The 21,179-nt window shown below is 50.4% G+C and overlaps 9 protein-coding genes across 9 annotated transcripts; 4 read left to right on the top strand and 5 right to left on the bottom strand.

Moving 5' to 3' along the window:
* Positions 1–32: 32 nt before the first annotated feature.
* Positions 33–1,142, bottom strand: BDV37DRAFT_263442 (uncharacterized protein). The gene has a single exon (XM_032083558.1). The coding sequence runs from the start codon at positions 855–857 to the stop codon at positions 666–668; it is 192 nt and encodes a 63-aa protein (XP_031935689.1). The 5' UTR covers positions 858–1,142; the 3' UTR covers positions 33–665.
* Positions 1,143–6,593: 5,451 nt separating this feature from the next.
* BDV37DRAFT_32067 (uncharacterized protein) lies at positions 6,594–7,671 on the top strand. Its single transcript, XM_032090441.1, has one exon. It carries the CDS (start codon positions 6,893–6,895, stop codon positions 7,544–7,546), a length of 654 nt encoding a protein of 217 aa, XP_031935688.1. The 5' UTR covers positions 6,594–6,892; the 3' UTR covers positions 7,547–7,671.
* Positions 7,672–8,125: 454 nt separating this feature from the next.
* BDV37DRAFT_276157 (bifunctional C97 family peptidase/thioredoxin family protein) lies at positions 8,126–10,991 on the bottom strand (the record flags this gene model as incomplete). Its single annotated transcript, XM_032085515.1, has 4 exons — positions 8,126–8,194; positions 9,260–10,834; positions 10,891–10,905; positions 10,956–10,991. The coding sequence occupies 4 exons, from the start codon at positions 10,989–10,991 to the stop codon at positions 8,126–8,128; spliced, it is 1,695 nt and encodes a 564-aa protein (XP_031935687.1).
* An 86-nt stretch (positions 10,992–11,077) lies between these two features.
* BDV37DRAFT_288572 (EF-hand superfamily Ca2+-modulated protein) lies at positions 11,078–12,192 on the top strand (the record flags this gene model as incomplete). Its single annotated transcript, XM_032088296.1, has 4 exons — positions 11,078–11,133; positions 11,468–11,475; positions 11,532–11,742; positions 11,826–12,192. The coding sequence occupies 4 exons, from the start codon at positions 11,078–11,080 to the stop codon at positions 12,190–12,192; spliced, it is 642 nt and encodes a 213-aa protein (XP_031935686.1).
* A 66-nt stretch (positions 12,193–12,258) lies between these two features.
* On the bottom strand, positions 12,259–14,688 carry BDV37DRAFT_32038 (ubiquitin-specific protease UBP1). Its single transcript, XM_032090440.1, has one exon. It carries the CDS (start codon positions 14,614–14,616, stop codon positions 12,649–12,651), a length of 1,968 nt encoding a protein of 655 aa, XP_031935685.1. The 5' UTR covers positions 14,617–14,688; the 3' UTR covers positions 12,259–12,648.
* A 110-nt stretch (positions 14,689–14,798) lies between these two features.
* BDV37DRAFT_263428 (Alb1 domain-containing protein) lies at positions 14,799–15,810 on the top strand. The gene is made up of 3 exons (XM_032083557.1): positions 14,799–14,898; positions 14,955–15,247; positions 15,306–15,810. Exons 1-3 carry the CDS (start codon positions 14,883–14,885, stop codon positions 15,510–15,512), a joined length of 516 nt encoding a protein of 171 aa, XP_031935684.1. The 5' UTR covers positions 14,799–14,882; the 3' UTR covers positions 15,513–15,810.
* Positions 15,372–18,388, bottom strand: vp16 (tethering complex subunit VPS16). The gene is made up of 7 exons (XM_032090439.1): positions 18,214–18,388; positions 18,056–18,162; positions 17,878–18,006; positions 17,334–17,827; positions 17,190–17,284; positions 15,869–17,139; positions 15,372–15,808 (listed from the first exon to the last, which is right to left on the bottom strand). The coding sequence occupies exons 1-7, from the start codon at positions 18,356–18,358 to the stop codon at positions 15,560–15,562; spliced, it is 2,490 nt and encodes an 829-aa protein (XP_031935683.1). The 5' UTR covers positions 18,359–18,388; the 3' UTR covers positions 15,372–15,559.
* A 195-nt stretch (positions 18,389–18,583) lies between these two features.
* BDV37DRAFT_276152 (uncharacterized protein) lies at positions 18,584–19,846 on the top strand (the record flags this gene model as incomplete). The annotated part of the gene is made up of 6 exons (XM_032085514.1): positions 18,584–18,730; positions 18,789–18,992; positions 19,044–19,166; positions 19,219–19,380; positions 19,428–19,582; positions 19,630–19,846. The coding sequence occupies 6 exons, from the start codon at positions 18,584–18,586 to the stop codon at positions 19,844–19,846; spliced, it is 1,008 nt and encodes a 335-aa protein (XP_031935682.1).
* On the bottom strand, positions 19,843–20,809 carry BDV37DRAFT_32015 (uncharacterized protein). Its single transcript, XM_032090438.1, has one exon. It carries the CDS (start codon positions 20,628–20,630, stop codon positions 20,076–20,078), a length of 555 nt encoding a protein of 184 aa, XP_031935681.1. The 5' UTR covers positions 20,631–20,809; the 3' UTR covers positions 19,843–20,075.
* Between the last annotated feature and the right edge of the window lie 370 nt (positions 20,810–21,179).

The raw sequence follows: 21,179 nt of genomic DNA, 5'->3' as shown, positions 1-21,179 counted from the left end.
TTTTTTTTTTTTTTTTATTTTTCTACCTTGATTTTTAAGCAATACAGTATTCTGGTTTTGAATTCGTATTTGGTGATTGTTTTACTTATCTTTGTTTATTTGGTATTTGTATTTGATAAGGGAGTGTGTAAGTGTGGCAAGGTGGTTTTTCTTCGGTTTTCATATGATTAGCATATGATTCGATTCATTGACGTATTTCGGCGGCTGCTGGTATTTCACCAATCTCCCGAACTGGCAGTGACATGGACTTAACCTAACAATTATCGAGGAAAACGTTGATCCTGCATAGCAAAGGGCCCACCTAGATACTAGTAGATAAAATACATAGCCATGAAGACATCGGTTGTTAATCCTGGTGATAATACATGCAGCATACTAGCAATGTATAGCTCGTTTGACGAGGCGGCTTGATAACGGGGGGTTCCATTACTGGGATATTCTTTCGAGAAGCGCTGTCGAAGCGTGATTTGGCTGTTGTGTATCTATATATCATGCAGCTTATCGAGTTGTGTGTCTGGTGGTCGATATGAGGGTGGGGTAAGATAAAGTTAAACTGGGGGTTTGATAAGAGTTGGTCGCTTTGAGTAAATGATGTGATGGGATGTAGAAAAGATATGTGTCGATGTCGTGTCGAGAATCTACAGGTTAGGGTACTCAGGGTTCGCTCACTTTATGATGATCTGGACAGAATGAAGAGAGAGACAGAGAGAGAGAGAAGTATGTTCTATCCTGCTAATTAGGGTATTGTATACCAGTTTCAAAATGTAATATCTAAGTCTAAGTATATAGCTATAGCAATATATAGCCATAATGTTGTACAGGAGAAACTTCCACGTAACAAACACAACCAAAACCATCAAAGAAGCGATGCATTATCGCCATTCCGTTTTATCCCCACAAAACCGAGATTAAACTCAGTATCAGTGACAAAGAAAGACAGGGCGTCCAGTCCGGTTCGACAAACTATCCACGAGGCCAGCAGACCCGTTTACAAGGCTGATGGATTATGCAGTGTCAGCAATCGCCATACTTTGCTGTCTGTTGGCGGATTTGTTTTTTATTTATTTGATTTTATTTTATTTTTTTTTATTCTGTTATCTTCAGTACTGCGAATTTTTATATTGGTTTGTTGGTTTTATGGAGGTGATAGGATGATATTGTATCTCCTAGTACTGTTGTCATGGTGTTGGATGCGGGGATGCTTGTGTAACGTGTGAGGCTCGTTGGTTTCCTGGTTTCCGGTTTTGAGTTGGGCTGGAGGTGTTTTCTTGGAAATGTAGGTGTCTTATCTGTCTTACTGGTCGCGTTGGAAATCAGGTTTGATACCACTTGGACAGTGCGGATGCTACATTCCACTCCTCTGTACGCTACACCGCGCTCAGGCTTCGTCATCATCGATCCCGTGTGCAGGCTGATCGGATATTATTTGCGATCGGTGGAATGTTGTGTCTCAGTCAAGAAACGGGGACCCGGTGAGGTCATCGAGGATTGACAGCATAGATCGAGATTGACCGACTGATCTTTGTCGTCGGTGGCTGTCGAGATAGATCTGCCGTCGCACTTTGCTCTCGATCCCAAGGGCTGGACCTAGCGAAACCTGTTTCCCGCAGTGCCGATCGTTGAAGGAGTGGAGCTTACTTGAATCATATTGTAGCGCGAGCTCAGCCACAAGACAGGTACTAGCCACATAGCCCGAGCCACAGTGGGGGAGCTATGTGGGAGGTATGTAGATCCCAAATGGACCTATCCGTTGCAATGCATGAGGGCCACCCCCGGGGTTTGGGTAGATAACATCCAGATGGGGACAACTGCAATAGTTATGCACTGTATTCATCAGCTTGCAGAAGGCGCCACAATCCACATACCTTAAGTGGGTGCATTGTGGCGGTTATACTTTCTGATAGAACGAAGTATCTTTGGGTCACCCCGTGCAGAGCTCAAGTGATCAGCCGGGGAAGCGGTGGTCGACGCGTCCGCCAGAACTCAGAAGTCCTTTTTTCTCCCTTGTCACGAAGCTCGCAACCGAGAACCAGGAAAACCACCCCGGGGATCGCGGAAAGGACTATCCGCCAGCTCCATCGGCTGCAAGGAGTCGACACCTTAACACCTTCAACCTTTCCCCGGACCCGGACCACATTCCGCAATGTGCAAGAAGCTCTGTGCTTTGCGCTGGGGCCTATTGTCCTTCCCGAAATAGCTGTTACAGATGGAGACCTGTGCTGGGTGGCGATTCAACCCCGGACAAAGCCGCGGGAATGTTGTGCATCCTTGATTGAAGATCACACAGCTCCCTCGCCGGCGGTTGTGTACCCCATGGTTTTATTTTAGTGAACGTTTTCGGCCATCCCTGGCGGCGGACACCCTGGGGTATCGTGGATGGGCCCATGATTCAGAATACGGGTCATATGTCTGTGTTGGCTGAATTATCTGGGGATGTTGCCCCAGTGTTCGATCCACGCTGAGTAACGAAGCAGCAAGACATTTGACTACGCTGACTCCGGGGGTCTCGTGTTCTTCAGCCTTCACTGCCATCTTGTTGCTCGCATGGCAGCTTCATATCCAATAGTCGATCAGGCGGTGTATCACCGCCCTTTTCGATGCGTCGTCGCCGAGCCGGCAATCCCTGCGGGGATGGTACTTTGGCAGCTGTGGCAAACAGGGTACTCCTGTCGCCGGGGAATATTATTCAATCTGTAAAACATTTAATAATCATCAAATATTGGGATAGTCAATGCAGTTGCAGAAACAGCCGGACGGGGCGGTAATGCAGGGTTGGACCCGGGATCATGGGATGAGATTTGACCTATCGTTCGATCGATCCTGCGATCGGATGTAAACAGCAGGGGGTCTGAACACCCGGGAATGGTCGGTGATACGGAGGACAAATGTACTTTAATTATCAGTACGTACCTACATCTATCACGGCATGTAGGTGGTGACCCTCTCTGCAGATGGATACAGAGGAATGGACAGGTGGTCGTCATCTCTGCTATGTGATGAATGCTGAATCGCAGACCCATGCCAAATAACGAGAAAACAGCTATGGATCCTCATCCACCAATGAGCGGACGAAAGTTGGAATTCTTCTCGGAAATGCTAAACACAACCCCAGACACTCAAACACTGAGGAAAGGACGCTGAGGGGGGGTGCAGCAAGAAGCAATGAAAGGGGAAACGATCCCCATACTCTCCTCACCCTTGGGACGGCCGGCTTCTCGTTCCGCCTTTCCCGAGTCTGGTTACCTTTGCGGAAGGAAGGGGAAGTGAGAACCCGGCAGTTGGGTTACAATTTCCCTAAGGGGGAAAATTCATTGTTCAGTCGACTGGCGATCGTTTGGACCCATTTTGATTTGATTTGATTTTATTTTTAAAATTAATTTCCCTTTTCGATCTTTTCGAGGAAGGGAAGTGGGGGAAGGATTCCGACGTGACGGTTCGATCGTTTCGCGGGAGACGGAAATGCTTTCCCCGGGGGTAGGGATGTTTAGTAATAATTAGGTTCGTTTGAGCTGAACTATTGATGGATCGTGATTGATAGTAGCTGATTAAAATTAGGCGGTGCGGACGACGGGTCTAGATTCGACACTCTTGCCGAGGCTCCAGCCGACCGTACTTATTAAGGTCTGGGGAAGCTCTTGCGCACACAAAGCTCCCGTTTACCTGTCAACTGGCTGCCATCTCCATAGTTCGTACTTTGTCCACGCATTGTAGCTATTTGTCAAACATTTGAAATTGTAGGAGAAAAAAGATTTATCGGCACATGGGTTGCTGGAGCCTGACGCATACCATTTGTGAGGGACGCATATTGGGTACTTCTCAAACATGAGCTGAAGAAGGGCACCTGAGAAATATGATGGATCCTCCTACGAAACTAGAGGCTAAATCCTAAGACACGGATTCAAACCACACCAATTGGGCCGCAACAACAGTGTCAAGGGGTAATAGGGGGGTCTATCCCAAAGCTCTGGTAGTTGGAACTCGATCACGATCACCATCTGATCCAGTTGACCGGGCCTCGCGCGACTTTGGCCCGATTACCGAGGGCTCGATTTAACCACGAGCTGTCCTCTGATCCTCCAGAGCGAAGCCTCGCACTCTGGCGTCCAGCTCCATTTAGCCTCGGCTGAAGTGCGTCCATCGAAATCGGCGACCCGGCTCGAAGGTCGCCACAGTGAGGCTCAGGTTTTATCCGCGGTCGCTTCATTCATGAACGTGAAAATCCAGCTTCTGTCACTGGCGGAGAAAAACGGGAGGAAATCTTCCGCCTCATCCTTCCCTAACTGGGGCGAATTCCGGAGGAACGGTTTGGCTACGGAAAACCGGGGCCGTTGCAACTTGGAACTTACGTGGAGTAGGGCCGCATCATCCATCGTTACCTAGTCGTTCGTAATTACCCTTCACAGGGCCCCTTCGATGGAGTAATTACGGATGAATTGTCGGCTGTGCGACCAGGGGATTGTTTCTACTCCTGACTAGAAACGTGATCGGTGTGACGCTGGCGATAGTGTGGCCGATCTGGTCGAGTCGCGGGGAAGTTCCGGCCGGTTTAAAGGATATCCAGAATCCAGCAAAATCCCTGGGTCAATGATCTTCCGAGGCGGTTCTCGTGGGGGATTAAAGTAGTCAGCGCTGCGAGCACCGTTCCATGGTTCTGATCCTGCCTGTCAAGGTCCCAAAAGTTAGTCCGTCTGATTTGACACCCACCGTATAGAAATTCGAAATCCAACGCCTTCCTGGACAGTTCATCCAGGACACGACAGCGGATGAAGAACCCGAGATGGTTAAAAAAAAAAAAATGTAGTAAGAAGAGACAGCGGTAATGAAGAAATCAAAGAATAAAATGAGTCTCCACCGCGGATACCGCGCATGGGCTCTGGAACACATTTCGAAGGAACTCCGTCCGTTTGCGATCGATTTTATTTCCTATTTTAGTTGTGTTCCTCCCAGGCCATTGGGCCGCACGAGGCGACTAGATTTTTCTGGCGGAAAACGAAATAACTAGGCGGAAATCACCCCAGCTACTAGAATTACTACTGAATCAACTACCGTCGCGACTATTGTCGAGGATACTCGATCGGTCGGCGATTGCAATTTCAGACCGCTAGAAGGATGCGGATTCAAGGAACAGGATTGCAATGCGCGGTGTGCTGTAAATCGCAAGAAATTGTTGGTGTACAGGCGGTGACCTGATGTAACTGCCGCTGGATAGACATACAGCTCGACATACATCCGCCCGCAGTATTATGTATGCACGTTCACCGCGAGGATGTCAAACATCGAAGCGGTGTGCTTCATGCGCGGTCTGATTCGACTCCCCTCCATCCGCCACTCGCTTGGGGATGGGGAGGACAGTTCAATAATGTTACGACAATCTACGCAGGTTGGAAGGAGCACGGACGGACAACTGTCTCGACAACAGACCGCAAGAATCCGTTTCAGATGCACGAGGGCCCAAAATATATCATGATATCGGCGGCAGTTGGAAAATAATACTGATAAAGGTTGGATCGCGTAATCCAGGCGTCTGACCACCTTCACGTTTTCTCACTCTGCCGCGAAAAGTTGGGGGTGCGAGACGGAGTCATCCGAGTCATCATTGAGACATATGATAAAGGATTACGATGACGGTGAAGAATTCCTCCGAAATAGCTCCAGGCACCGAAATCAGGGACCGAGAAATCCATAGGGTTTGGAACTTGGGGGTGTACGCGGGTTTATTCTTACTTAGTCGGGTAACAGTTACGGGTAATAATACTCGAACAGACGAATAAATAAATAATCAAATGAGTTTTTGGGAAACTTTCACCCCCCGTTTTGACTCACTCTTCGACGGTTTTTTTTGATCCCCACGCCCACCCGATGTTCCCCGGCCCGCGGGCCGATGCTGAAAGAAATTCATCAAATAAATTAATATGCAATAAATAATTAAAATAAATCCGGAGGACTGGAACAAAACCAAATTCAAATAAGAAAAGCGATAGATCCACGTCCACCGACCAGGGTCTGCTGTCAAGAACTCTCCACGGTCAGAATTTCCACACACTCTCGCGACTCTTTGTCCAAACCGATTTGGGTGGTACTTCTGTTCTTTGACTGATCAACTCTGCTTCATTATTCTGTAATTGAATGAAGCGACGATACGAATCAATGAACAGATCAATGATTCGATCAGGCTTGGGTCGCCCTATCTGTCCAACTTACCTGTTCAGCGTTCAACCCCTACCAGTCGATTCTTCATCCAGAATACATCGTACAGCTGCCGGAACGCCCCTTCCGCCTGATCGTCGCGCTTGACTCGCAGTTGTCAGTTGGGTACTGGCCAGCATTACGGAATATTCTATGTGTCTTGAGGAATTCTCGACCCGTATTTTTGTTTGGCGATCATTTTTCCTCACTGCCTGTTGATTGTGGGGCCTGCATTATTCTTTTTTCTTTTTTTCTTTTTTTGAAAATTAAAATAAATCGATTATTTTTCTTTTTGATTTTATTTTATTTGTTTTAAAAGGAAAAAATACGCATCACACCAACCCCCCGCGACGCCTTATCTGTTGGGACATGCAAGGGAGTCCAGACGCTTCCCCGATCGATCTGGACCCATACATATACATATCTCCTGTCCTTCACCATAACCTGACCCATTCACTCCAATATTGGTGCCAGAGCTTATTACTATTTACACCCTCCCATTCCTCCCTTCCCTCCTTCTGGGTCCCTTCCCCAGACTTGTCGATCTTCGTCACCTTTATTATCTGCTGTTGCTCCCCCCAGAATCTCTCGTCAGCAACACACATTCCTCTCCACTCTACCATACTGGAGTTCAACCCATTACAACCAACCATCACCGCCTCTTTGGCTTCTAACCTCATCTCCCCATCCACTATTCACACACACAATGAAGTATACACGATCTTCAGCGATACCAATGTTTCCACTCCAGGCCTGGAGTGGCAACGCGGCCAGTCTCAGATCCTCCCCCAGTGAGGCATCAACCAACACCGACCCGGTCGCCTTCAGCTTCGATACTACTTGGGACGGTGGCTCGCCGATTTCCACCCCGGCAGCCCCTCCACCTACTCCTCAGGACTCGCTACTCGATATTACACCCCGCAAGTGCTCCTTCTCTACAGCCTTTGGCATGAGCAACGCTTGTGCTTTCCCCTCCTGGCCCAACCGACCGGCTCTGATCAGCACGGATACGGAAGTCTCGACTGGAAGCGCCTACATCTCAGACGAGGAGCTTTGCTTCGACTTGACCCCCCAGTCGGAATCCGCCGTGGAAGAAGAGTCAGCCGTACAGGAGTCCGTCCGACCGGGAGACTTGACAACTGAACAACAGATCCAGATGTTGCGCGCCGCCGCTGAAGAGGAAGCTCAGCGTGCCCGTTTCCTTGCCCAGGTCCAGGCGCACGCACGGGCTCAGCAAGCCATGCGGGTGGCGCAGTTGGCAACCCAGGAGAAGGAAAACGCGAAGCGCAAGAAACGACAGGCTCTCCCGCAGAAGAAGCGGCGAGCTCCGTCGGCCACTAAGGTGGTGATTCGTGCCTAGAGCTGTCAAATTCGCCTTGTATCAACATTTGGCTTATCAATACCCCGCCGGTCTGATCGCCCCACGTTGTCTTCACTGGTTTGTTAGCGCAGCACTGTCGAACGATCGACAGACCATGGACTTTTCCAGACTTGTTTCGAATTTGCGGTCAACGATTCATTTAGCCGCGTTTCCCCGGTGTCAAGAGACCAATCGGAGCGACAGCTCTCTGGCCCAAAACAAAGCGCGTTGCAGTGCCAAAGCGCAGCAACTACATCCGAAGGGTTTTCGCCAGACCATCTGATGACTGATGACTGATGATTAATGCGAACGGGCAGCACGTGCCTCGCCTTGACGGAGGGGCCGCGCTGGTTGGCTGCCCGTGGGGGTGACGCGCCATAGCCGGACGGAATTTCCACCCCCGGAGTGACATGCCCGATTCGCTGCCTGATTTTCTTGTCCTCTGGCTCGATTACTTAATTTCCTCGTCGCTGTCGGCGCATCACGGCGAAAATGGCTTGTCAAAATCAAAATGACTTTTCCCTTCCCCTCCTCGGCGCCTCTTCAGTCGGCTGCACGTTGGACAGGGTCCTGCGCCTATCACCGAGCTGTCATCTCACCGCTACTGTCTGATGCCCTTCGGATCTTATCTCGCTTGACACACCACCACTACCAACTATTCTTATGACTCACTCCCCGGAAATGATGCTGGCCCAGGGTGACTGTGTTTTCGTTTTCGTTGTCCGAACTCTCCTGTGACCCCGCCTGATGTTTATCATCTTGTTTTTCTGCGCTGGCGTTGGCGGTTTTCATCATCCATGGTAGCGCTTCGGTTTTGTTTATCCATTTCGGGAACACTCTTGTCATGTTCGTTCCGCCTGCGGTTCAGGATTTCACAGCACTGTCTTGTATTTTTTTTTTTTTTTTTTTTCTTTGCTACACCTACTTAATACCCCTTTCCTGAATATTTTCTAGCGTCGATCCCATGTTCTCAGATACCCCGTCGTGTACCTAAGGTTGTGTCTTTGTTGTTTCTCATACCCCGAGCGTGTTACACGAACAGCTCCCGCGTCGGCTTTTTCCACGGTTTGCATTTGCATAGCTCAGCGACATACCCTTTTATTTGATTTTCTTTCTGATGACTAGCGACCATGGTTGTATCGTTTTATCTAGGTAATGGCATGTGAATACGAGGTAGTACTGAATCTGGCATTCCTGACTTGCGTAGTTCTGACTGTCGTAGTTCGTGACTGGACTTTGATTGTAACTCCGACCGGCGTCTCTTGTGATCAGACGTAGATATCGAGCAGAGAAGCGAGGCCAAAGCTCTCCTACTATGTAGGACAGACACAGCAACCAGTGAAAGTAACAGAAAGTATGACACTAGATAAATGAAACCAAAGACAACACCGTGCACATAACCACACAATCCCAACAATCCCCAATAACATAACATATCTACAAATTCTATACACAACCCAACCCAACCCAACCCTACAAACCCAAACAATAGAACCACCAACTCACAACCACATAACATAGAAACCTGAACACCCACACAACATAACATAGTACACACATAGAAACAACAACAACAACCTAAACCTAACCTAAGCTAGAAACCAACCTCCCCACCTCCCCAATCAACCCCCCCAAGCTGTCCTCCCCAGCAAACACCCCTTCCTTCCGCATCACCACCTCCCGCACCCCCAGCACCCGCACAACCTCACTCACCTCGCCGTCCACCTTCCCCTCATACACCAACAGTCCCAACGCCATCAAAAACCCGCGCAACGCCTCCGCGCTCTCCGTCTCGTTCGCGATCGCCTCCGCCAGCCCCGCCACTAGCGACACCTGGTCGTCCTCCGCCATGAGATCTCCCTTCCCGTCGATCCGGGCGTTGTGGTTCTGCGCCGCCAGGTTGTAGGCGAGGGAGGCGGCCGCGCACCGGGCTTTGGGGGTCGGGTGGAATAAGGCCGTGGTGAGGGTTGCTAGAGTCGTGGTGGATAGGGCTGAGGTGGAGAGGAGGGTGGTTGTGGGGAGCGTGGTGGAGGCGAGGTTTGCGAGGAGGTGTAGCGTGGTTAGGATCTTGTTGTAGGGTGTTTCCTTACCCTGGGTTGTGTCTGTTAGGGCTAGCAGCGTGGACGGCGGGTGCTGGGAGGCGAAGTAGGCTGCGATGCGCGGGTCGAGGACGAGGAGGCGCGCCAGGTCGATGACGGCGAAGTGCGCGGTGGGTGGTGTGTCGCGGAGCAAGGTCTCGATGTAGGTTGGGTAGGAGGGGGTGTCTGATGGCAGGGGGGTTTCTCTTTTACTGTCGGGATCGTGGAGGGACTGCGTGATGAAGGTTGTCATCGAGGTGAGGGTCTTGTTGGCGTGGGTGTCCTGGGGCAGTTTCTGGATGAGTTTGGGGAGTGGGGGCAGGGACTTGTATTGGATGTATGTGGCGGGCTGTTGGAAGGTCGGGAGGGAGAGGTTGCGGTGCGGGTGGGCTGGGTGGGCCATTGCGAGCAGCAGTCGCAGGTTGCCCTGGAGTTGGGATGCGTTGGCCCCGCTCCAGGTCTCGGTTTCCTGGCCCTTGAGGTAGGTTTTGAAGGTTGGCGTGGCTGTGATGCCGTGTTTCATGGCTACGTCGTAGGCGCCGCTGATGTCCACTTTGATGAGCCGGGCCTTGGGGCCGGCTTCTTCGGCGAGCGTGTCGTAGAGTGGGTAGAGGGCTTTGCAGGGCGGACAGGTCGCTGAGGTGAAGAAGACGAGGGCGGCGGTGTGGCGGGCTAGGTCGAGCTCGTGGTCGAGTTGCGCGAGGCTGGTGACCTGGTGGACTTTACTGGGGGTTTGGGTTGGGGTTGGTGTGCTGGTGGGCGCCTGGGTGACGGGACGCAGGGCGGCTTCGATTTGGGGCTTCAGCATCTGGCCGAGCGGCGTGCTGAGGAAGGTCTGGGGCAGGTTGCGGATGTGGTCGGGGATGCTCTGGCCCAGGAGGAACATGGCCAGGTCTTGGGTGAAGTTGTTGCAGTTGTGGAGGAAGAGGTCGTAGGACTGGGTGGTTGTTAGTTGTGGTGGGTATTTAAGATGGGCTGAGGGACTTGCCTCTGGGGTGTAGATGTCGCCTAGTGAGTCGATGTACTCGGATATCACGTCCGGTGGCAGCTCTGTCCGCCCCAGATGGACCTTTTCCATGGGCTGGCCGTGGTGTGTGCTCCCCGGAGAGGCGGTTTGGATGCCATGGCCGAAGTAGTATTCCACGCCGTTGAGCACGATGGCGGTGTGGTAGATGGCATCGATGTGCGTTCCCGTTAGGGGAAGGGACCACTGGACTATGTTAGATGTTTGTCCTTGGCCTCAGTGATGGCACGAGTTCGACGTACCTGGCGGGCGAGACCCTGTTGCATGTTAGCCAATGAGCTTGTGGTTTTATACTGGATGGGACTACCTTGGAGAGGTCGTAGACGTACAGCTCTACGTCCATGGTATGGGTGCGGTAAAGACGTTCTTCTACTGACTGTGTTCTATCTATGGCGTGTAGTACAGTAGGTGATGGAGAAAGTCAGGAAGATGTCTGGGGACAAAGTAGGGTATATCAAGTCAGGCCGTTGGCTCGATTGGGAAATGTAGGCATTATTTGGGGTTACGTCAGCAGGCCAGGCAGTCACGGGAATGCGTCGATTGTTCGGTGATCTTCGATGCAGGACCATGACTGCATTGTCTTTACTATTGCTATAGAGAGAGTCTTATTTTATGTCTCCATTAGTATCCAAGTTGCTGTAGCATGCATTCCCATAACCACTATGTAGAGAAGCCAGTATACCCCATGTAATTCATAGAAAATAAGCTCAGCGCATCCTCGGTATAGATAACCAACGCCGTCTCCACCTTCACCTGCGCATTAAACCATTCCGCCACCAACAACCACAACTCCCCACTGACACACCCAACGCCAACAAGGGGAGATGGTGAGTCCCTGTCAATCGCACAACAACCCTCATTTGCGTACGCATCCACTAACCAGAATCGCACCGCATCCAGCCTCCCAAAAAGCGCAGCGCACCCTCCGCGCCCAGGAAAGCGCGACAATCGAAGCTCGCCAAAGCGAACGACATCAGCGCGACCGAAGAAAACGAGATCAAAGAAGTCTTCCAGCTGTTCGCGACCAGCGCCGCAGACTTCCCCAATGAGAAAGAGGGGGTAATCGCCCGGGAAGACGTCCGGAAGGCGCTTGTGTATGTTCCCCCCCCGGCCCTCCACTCCCGCGCCGGTTGAAGCATGTGTTGGATTGTATTGTATTGACTGAGGGATAATCAAGAGCGCTAGGACTCGCGCCGGCAGACTCGCGAGAGCTTCATGATATTCTGGCTGCGGTGGACCCCACGACGACTGGGTATGTGCTCTATGAGCCGTTTGTGTCGGTTGCGGCGGCGAAGTTACGGTCGCGCGATGACGATGCCATGGTTGCCGAGGTGGATGCCGCTTATCAGCTGTTTACAAGGAATACGGATGGGCCGATTACGTTGGGGCATTTGAGACGGATTGCGCGTGAGTTGAAGGAGGATGGGCTGGGGGATGATTTGCTACGGGATATGATTTTGGAGGCGAATGGGGGCGCGGGCATTGACGCTGGGGTGAGCTTGGAACAGTTTCATGAGGTTATGACTCGGGCTGGCGTTTTTTAGTTATTAGATTTGGGACTGGGGTGGCGTTGGCTTTGGGTTGGTGTCTTTAGGCTTGTTTTGCTGGTATACTTCCCATGGATCGTGTACATACATCATGGAGGAATATAATATTGGTTTTGAGGTATCTACTTCAGAATGGAGGTCTTTGGGTACCTCGGGAAGGGGCTGTGGTGGACATATTCGGGATGCCAGAAGCCTGGATGGATGTGGGCTACTGATGCTAACTAGCAATGTACGAACGAGATAACATTCTTGTTGACCTAAAAAATGTGTGTCTTGCTGATGCAGAGTGCGCCCGGTCTATACCTGTCCAGATCATATCCACATAGAAATACAAATCACAAAACAACTAACGCCTTAGCGGGACTTGGGGTATCATAATAGTGATGTACACAGTTGCTAGAGCCCGTCAATCGAGCGGACCATGCTAAATATAACAATACGTAAGGGATATACTCAATCGACGTCCGCAACAGGCCGTGCATTCTCGACTGGAAGCTCTGCCTTCTCAGGCGTGGATACGCTTGTGGTTTGAGATGTTTGGGAGTCGTCAGTGCTCGCAGATGTTGTCGACATGTCCTCCGTGGCAGCACTCGAGGTAGATACTGAGTTCTCCGCCTCTGCAAAATCCGGCTCACCAGTTCCAGCGGGGAGAGAAGATGGATCCACGGCTTCATAAAACAGCATGAAAGCTCCTCCCTGCGCCATAACGTTGGATTCGCTGACCATCTGCACATCCTCGTCACTCAACCGGAACCAGCGCTCGGTCGTCTGCTTTTCACCGTCCTGCTCAATGACTGACTCCGGAACGTCGGCAGGGAATGTATCTGAAGAGTACTTTCTATAGCATATGTAGTGACCGTTCTCATGACGGCCGTAGTGCGTGATTACCGCTCGTAATTCATATAGTTGTCCATGGGCGTCTGCGATCTTGGCGGCTTGTGCGAGCATCGACTCTCTCGGATCCATCTCCCACGTCTCGCTACCGGCAGCCGCTCCCAGGCACCACTCGCCCATATCAAGGATCTTTGGGAACTTCAGAGCGGCGTAATTCTTTCGAAGCATTCCCGTCATTTCATCAAACAAACTTCGATTGATGTGAACAACAAGGCATTTCGGCGGCCTTGCAATCACGGCTTGCCTGGACTTCGTGGAGGAAACACGGTTCCTCGAAGGGATATTGCATTTCTTAGAGAGCGTCTTCTCCGTAAAATCCTCTTCCTCGAGGGCCTCCTCGACAGCCTTCAATCGTTCCTGCGCCGAATTCTTCAGCGCTGCAGATACACTCGGTGAATCGGGTGTGTTCGAAAGCGACTTATCCTCCTCGATCTGTTCAAGTAAATTCTGGAGTTGTTTTTGAGCGTGCAACAAAGTACACTTCGCACATTCCACCCCTTCAATAGGTTCTAGATCCATATAGTCCTGGAGACAATCACGAACATCATGTTCGAAGCCCGCTCCAAGTGGTACCGTTAGGCAATTGAATGGAATAAGGGATAAACCCTCGGTCCAACCGCATTGCATGCAGCCCACCCGCTGTGCCAGCAGACCTTCCAATGGGTTTCCGAAGGAACGTATTTCGGCGATCCGAGCCCCGACGGAGGTGTCCGAATTTGTTTCGTGCGTAGACCCAGCCCCAATAACATTTTCCTGCGGGCTTGCCACCTTCAATCCGAGGTTCCGGGTCTGCTTCCGTGTAGCCTGCTGTATCTCGAAGTCTATCTGGTCGACAACCTTCGAAAAATATTCTTGTGCGTCTTGTTGCTGCCAACTGCTCATCGATTTCAAATCGGCCGGAGTCCATAACCGCTGCCCGTAGCTGTCGGGGCTATTCAGCCGTTCTATGATTCCCTTGAGCGCCTGGTGTGTCGAGAACGTTCCCTTCGCCCCGAATAAATCGATGTTCCGTCCCAAAAATGTCGCTAGCGACTCCAGCGAAGCGAATCCTTGTATAATACTGTTCTGGTAGCACGAGTTGTCCCAGTTGCCCAGACCTGGAGGTAGACTGTCCTTGTTGCCGAGAAGTGTAGTACCGAAGCCTGGCAGTGTTGGAGCTCGAGGGATAAGGGAGGAAAGTGATGAGTTATCGAGTCTGAGGATCCGCTTCATCGCTTCGCTCTTAGCTTCGAAAGTCATCGGACCGGCACTTTCGTCGATCGGGGTTGAAGTTGCTTTTGTGTCTAGGGCGGCGACTACTCTGGACGGCGTCATGTAGACGATGACGTCCCACAACGCTCGAGCTACCGTGGCCGGAATCGATCCAGACTGAGTCAAGGCGACAAAGACGAGTATCGCGATCGCTAGGGTGGAGGCTATGCTTGGGTGATCTTGTAGATACTGAAATACCGTGTCATAGTGGCTATTCTTTGCGTGGTTGAAGGGACTTTGAGTGAGGACACTGTTCGCCCCTCTATGAGAGTGCATGGTTGAGTGGGAAATCCGGGAGGTCACGGCATAGAGACAACTTTCGAATACTCATGGACGGGTAAAAGAAAGAATATGAGTCTGTATATCTTATGTATAGATTGGTGATATTTGAACTGTTTGCCCGTCGGAGTTTAATAAGCGCTACCGGTTTCACTTCTGGTTCCTGTGGTTGCCCGGACTTGTTATCGATAAGCGACTTATCGTCTCCACTGAAAATATTCTACGGCTGTGATAAAAACACAAACTTTCCGGTCCTCATCACAATGGCTAAAGCAAGAGGTACGTGGAGATTATGCAGGAGGGAATGAGGCTACTAAATTAATGGCTGTCTATAGTCCAGTCAAAGCACTCTCGTGCGGCCCGCCGGGCAGCATCGCCGAGTCTCGACGTCGACAAGTCTTTAACCACCCTTCCCCGTGCCGAAGATACCGTGATACAGCGTGAATCCATCCTTTCCGATCGCGCAAATGCCGGTGTGTCCAAGAGGAAATCGAAAACGAAAGCCCTGTCAAAGGCGCAGCGTGCTAGGCAGCAGAAGGGTATCGAAAGAGCAGAGAATATCATGGATCAACTAGAGACGAAAGTGGAGAAGAGTCTCAAGCGGGGGAAGACTGTGAAAGCACGTAGGGTACGAGCAAAATGATTTACCCAAGGGCATTTCCTTGACTGACAATGCGGGCTGCCAGGCTGAGTGGGAAGACCTGAATCGCAAGTCGGGGGCGACCATGTTTCAGAACCTCAACGACGAGGCCGATAATGATGACGATGACGCTATGGCTGATGTTTCCGCGGCCCCTAAGAAAACAAAGCCGCAGCCGCAACCCACATACGTGGCTCAAAACCCGGCGGTCGACCAACACGCAGACATTGACGTGGACGATGATATCAGCTGAGATGTCACAGCGACAGTGCAAAGGAGATACCAGGCTGGTCACGGCAACTATTTCCTTGGCCTAAGCTGGTTGATCATTCGATCAATGTCAGCGACAGCTGGCCCCGAAGCTCTTGTCCGGAGGAGCTCCAGGGTATTGAAGTCTTTGGCCCTGAAGGCTTCCTCCCCGGCTTTCACGATCATTCCACATTTCACCCACATTTCCACCTTGTCTTCGACTGGTAAATTGGTGCATTTGGGGACGAAAAACGAAGCGAGTTTCGTGTTTCCAGCACCTAGTATCTCGTCATAGAAAGGCTGTCCATTTGTGTCAGCACGTGCATGCATACAACTGAAGCCAGTTAAGAATTGGCTCACCTCCCATCCGATCGGCGATTTTTTGTTTCTGCCGATCTCTTCCAACTCACCCCAGTCTCGTTTGGCAACTAGAGCCCTTAGTCTAAGCCACCAATATGTCTTGTCCGGCATCTTAAATTCACTCTGAAGCTTCTGTGCTCTCTTGCCGTAGCCCGATCGGATCAGTCTGTAAATAGTCTCGTTTAAGCTTAGACCCACAAACTCCGACCGATCTGCAATGTCCTTGTCCAAGGCTTCCTGAACCTTCAACAACTGTGATGCTTCGGAAAGAAGTTTTTGCTGCAAGACTACTGTCGCGTCTTTAGAGTCAACTAATAACCGAGAGGCAAGCTGCAGCTTCTCCGTTTTGTGCGGCAATTCTGTCTGAGCCAATGCTTCTGAGAGGAGCACATTAGAGCCATCGATCGGACGGTCGTCTTGGTAGTAGAGATCTTTTAGTAGTTCGGTATCGTCACCTCGAGCGGTCGTTTCCACAAGGGCAGAAGCCATAGGTCGGCTGTTAATCATTCTGAAGAAGCTGGCCAGGGGGAGTTTGCTTTTGAGACGTAGAAGCACATAGCTTACTAGGTCATTGTCCCCGCTTTCGATGGCTTTATCAAGAGCGATTTCATCCTCCTCCATATTCAGAAGTAGTGGAACCTGCTTGCCGGCCCGCGGCTCGTGGTTCAGCAGCTGGGTCGCCAGTTGCGCACGCCCTTCATCGTAAGCGGCTTGTGCGATCAGTTCGAACGATATCCCCGGCTTGCCATCCAATCTTTGCACGATAAGCTTACAGACAGCTTCATCGTCAACGGTTGAGACCTTGACTTTTTGGCTAGCCCAATGAACGTAAATCCTGTCGGCGGGTATCTGCAGGTATTCCGAGATCTTGATGGCAAGTAGATATTCATGTCTATTCACCAAACGTTCGATAAGTTTTTCCGGAGTCAACCGCATGTATTGATCATATGAGATTGGGAGCCCAATCTGGTAGTCCCTGACTGCTTTAAGGACTCGTAGTTTCTCGGTCATTTCTACGAAATCGTCACTGTTGTATAAATCCAGAACAGACTTTCCGAATGACGCAGCTTTTAACAATCTCTTCTGCCAATATGCGTCGAACTCATGACCCGCGGCCCTAACGCAAGTGTCAACGGCCTCTGGCAAACTTGAACGGATTCGCTGAATGTTCTCGTCGGCCTTGGGAGATTTCTTTTCCAGCAAGTCGACTGAGTCCAGCAGGACTGAGGCAGGGGAGGTAGACCCGAGGCGGAAGATCGCCTCCGTTACCTCTAGACTGGTCGTTAATTGGCGAGAAAACAGATCTTGCAAGCAAACATACCAGTAACTTTATGCAGAAATTCGCATGTGTCATGCGTGATCAATCGCACGCCATCAAACTCGGGGACGACGTGGACAGTGCCGTCATAGTAGTAGCTTACTTGGTTAGGAGATCGCAAGCTTCCGGATACGATGGAGAACTCACCGAGCGGCAACGCCGTTGGGGCCAATCAAGTGCACTTCATCCTCCCACGCAATGACAACAGCATCATCGCCACACCAGTCAACCGTCCGGGGAGTTACGCGAGATTCGGGGTCATATTCGCTGTACTTGCTCTGGAAGTCACTACTGACTACCCATACCTTGCCTTCCGCCGTAATGAGAGCCACAAATCTTCCGGTTGGCGACACGCTGGCATGCTTGAAAGGACCGTTTTGAAGCACTTTGTCCTCTGCTTCCGTGGGATCAACAAGGTATACAGTTTTGTCAACTGCTAGAAGTACCTCGACCGAGCGCGACAATGTAAAAGCAGGTGGAATTAGTGACCACGATGAAACCTCTCCTTCAGGACAATGGGCTAGGAGCTTCGGTCGAGGCTCGTCATAGTTAGACACCGCGACCAGCTGGTTATTTGAGAGGAGAGCAACGAAGCCGGAAGTCCAAAAGCGACAGGCTCTGACTCCATATTCTTCCGCTCCCTACGCATATTAGCACCGAAATATAGTAGATATAGGTATCAAAAGCCTACGTTTCCAAGAGAAAATGAAGTGAAATCTCCATATAGTCCGAAATAGCGTCGCACGGTGCCATCTTCCGTGATCACTAACAACTCTTCTTTGTCGGACCAGCCGAGCCCTCGAATAGTACCATGCTCCCACTGGAACCGTTAGAGTTAGAAGTACTGTTGAGTTGAATCATTAACTAACATTAAGTCGATTAATCAGCTTTCCTGAGGACGAGTAGATACCAATGCTCGACCTGGCGGTCTGAGCATCACGGAACCTGTACGGCTTGGTATCATCGCGATGCAACGCTGTGATTTGTAAGCGTCGACCCAAATATGTATAACTATAGATACTCGTACCTAGAGCCCCTCCGTATGGAGCGCCTGCAACGATGTAGTTCTCTAGTTCGACATCTTCATCGAAGATAGCGTCGTATATCGGGACTTTCCTGTAGAAACTATCGCCCAGCCTCTCCCAGTTTGCCAGTGTATTTGATGGCGCCATTGATACTGGCAGATATTCCCATGAACAGAGACCACGCCAACCGAAGAATGAGATCAAAGCTGCGATTGAGCTTGTTGGTGGTCGTTCATCGGGAAGCTCCCAGCTCACATGGGGTCGGACCGGCGCTAAACCAAGTTAGGCGTAGCGTCTTGGCTGTTCGTCGGCCACTTATCAACGCTCAACATTTACTGATACTGAACATCATGAAGCAACCGAGAAAGGATTATGGACGACCTAGCAGAAATATCCAGTCTGGTACTAGAACTATCAGACCTTGAAGTAGCGCTCTATCTCTGTCTTGCGGCTCGCGAGCATTGCCGTATCGATGCTACGGCAGACAGCATTAATGACGTTGCCACAGAGCTCGCCCTGGTAACTTGCTTCCTAGTATATAAGGTGCTTCATAGTTCACCCACTAATGTTCCGCCAGATATGTGTACACACCTTTGGCCTTACTTGTACTACCGTTGACTGCTCGGAGACTACAACACTGGATGAATTCTGCTCAGAACTCATTCTTGCTAATGCTCGAAACTCGAATGGTCCGAACAATGCGGAGAACAGGACGGCAAACGTCGTCGTAGCCAAGAACTTCGACCGCGCTGCTGACAAAATACAGCTCCAAGCTCTTGAGGTGACTATAGGATCTTGCTGGAAGGTTTTCTCTTGCTAACGCCCATAACAGCTGATGAGCTCTAAGAAACTCAATACGTATAATGGCTTCCTTGAGGCCCCCGAGGAATTTCTCTTCATACCGCTTGTTATGCGCAAGACAGAACATGATCAACCAGCTTTAAACTTTCATTTAGTAGGTAGCTTGCTACCATAACTCCATGATTGGATGATGCTGACCTGTCAAGAATGACCGCCTCATTATCTCCTATTTTCACGGTTCAAGGGACGGCTTTATTTACCTAGAAGAGAACAACGACTGGCTTTCTGACGGCCAGATGTCAGCATCGTCCGTTGTGCGCAAATCAGAGGTACCACTGCACAAGGGACACCTGAGTATAGACCGAAAGGTGAGGTTAGCTTGCTGGGAATTCGTTCAATACTTATCGAAATACAGGCCTTGGACAAACTACAGAAAGCCAGTGACTGTGTAACTATGGGCGCGGATGTAGTCAGGTATCATCAAGATATCACTGTGTTTCTCCGTCTCAGTCGCGCAGTTGCTGGAGGAATATCCGCACGATCAAACGTCTATTTTAGGAAAATTTCGAAGTGTGTCCGCAAGGCTTTAGAAGTATGACTTGAACTAACCCAGATAGGTTGCTCGCTGCACTGCATGGAATTGATTATCTCACGCCATCAATAGTAGCCTTAGCTGCGAAGAAGGTGTTCCGCCATCGAATTATTGTGGCTAAACCGGAAGATGACCGCAGTTTGCAGTATGGAAGCGACCTAAAAACGGTAGCTCAGGTTCTATCCTATGCTACTCCTGATACTATCCTGGACAGTGTCTTGACACTGGAAGCTCCATTATGAGCGTTTCAGTCACACCACAATGCAAATCTCATTTTCGATTATTATGCGCTGTCGCAATCAACTGGCCCATAGAATATGTTACAGTGTATAATTCTTGACACACTGAATTATGCATATAACGTCGTGTCCGCCCCGCAACTGGAAATATATAATATACATGGATACCCGTCCCGTCCGGCTGCCCACCAATGTAGCCTGGACCGTGTCCCTATGGCCGTTCCCCAATTAGTTAATCAAGGTCAAGCAATTCGCCAACCAAGTTCACAATTCCACCTAGCAAATTGGACACCAAATCCACTACACCTCCCAACAACGGAAATGTAACCGACAACAGACACTCCAGCGCATCCGTTACCTCGTCCAATAGTTCTTCCAATACTTCGTCAAGTGTACACTTTTCTTCGTCATCCCGCCTAGTACTTTGCAATACATTGTTTGCGCCCAAGTTGGGCTCTTGGCAGGTCGTCATCTTGCCCAAGACTTTGTCCTTGGATTGCTTGACCAACGCCTCTGCGGATTGGATTTGTTGGAGTTTATCGCTAAGCCCTCTTTTATGGGTGGCGCCGATAGTTCCGTTTAGGGCGGGCGCCGCTTCCTTGCCATTTTCTGCACTAATATGAGAGAGTCTTTCAAGGATCGGGGAGACGTGGTGGAGGGTGCGATTGAGCCTTTCCAGATTCTGACAATTGTTGAGACTAGCTCCCGGAACTGCCGAGTGGGCGTGGATAAGGGAAAAAATGCTTGAGAGGAAAACGACACAGAACAAGAGTGGCCGATACATCATTGCGATCTGTTGGATGGGTATTGAGTACTAAGTAGTGTTACACTGGTTGGAAGAGGAATTGGAAGAGGAATTGTTGATTCTCCATGATCAATGAAGAATGAAAACCTGGTACTCTTGGCAGGAGAATAAGGGGGATCTACACAGAAAAAATGAATTCTCAACTAATGCATCGGTTGTGGTTCCAGAGAGCGGGAAAGTCTATCATGTCAGATCATCGATGATATCCTCGCGGCTTACCCCAAACAGTTAAGGTGCTCATTTCGCGTATCCCGGGAGCTGGGCCGAAAAGGAGATTCATCGCTTATATCAGCGGGTATAAAGTCCCGTGACCCCACTGACCCAGTGGGTTTGTGGAGAGTATGGGAGCTGTCAACAAGTTAGGTTATTTGTCGGAGGGGTTCCGATGGGGGCTGCAATTAGACTGGTCTAGCGCCAGGGTCCCCGGCAACAAGAGTCTCTTGCCTTCCCGGGTCAATCTCCCAAGAGCGAATAACGAAACTTGTGTTATGGCCAAATTCAACAGGTTGAATATTTCGTTAAAATTTCATG

This window comes from Aspergillus pseudonomiae, assembly GCF_009193645.1.
Source record: "Aspergillus pseudonomiae strain CBS 119388 unplaced genomic scaffold BDV37scaffold_122, whole genome shotgun sequence".
NCBI classification, from domain to species: Eukaryota; Fungi; Ascomycota; class Eurotiomycetes; order Eurotiales; family Aspergillaceae; genus Aspergillus; species Aspergillus pseudonomiae.
Note: the sequence above shows the minus strand (reverse complement) of the source record. Positions and strands in the feature narration are given on the sequence as shown.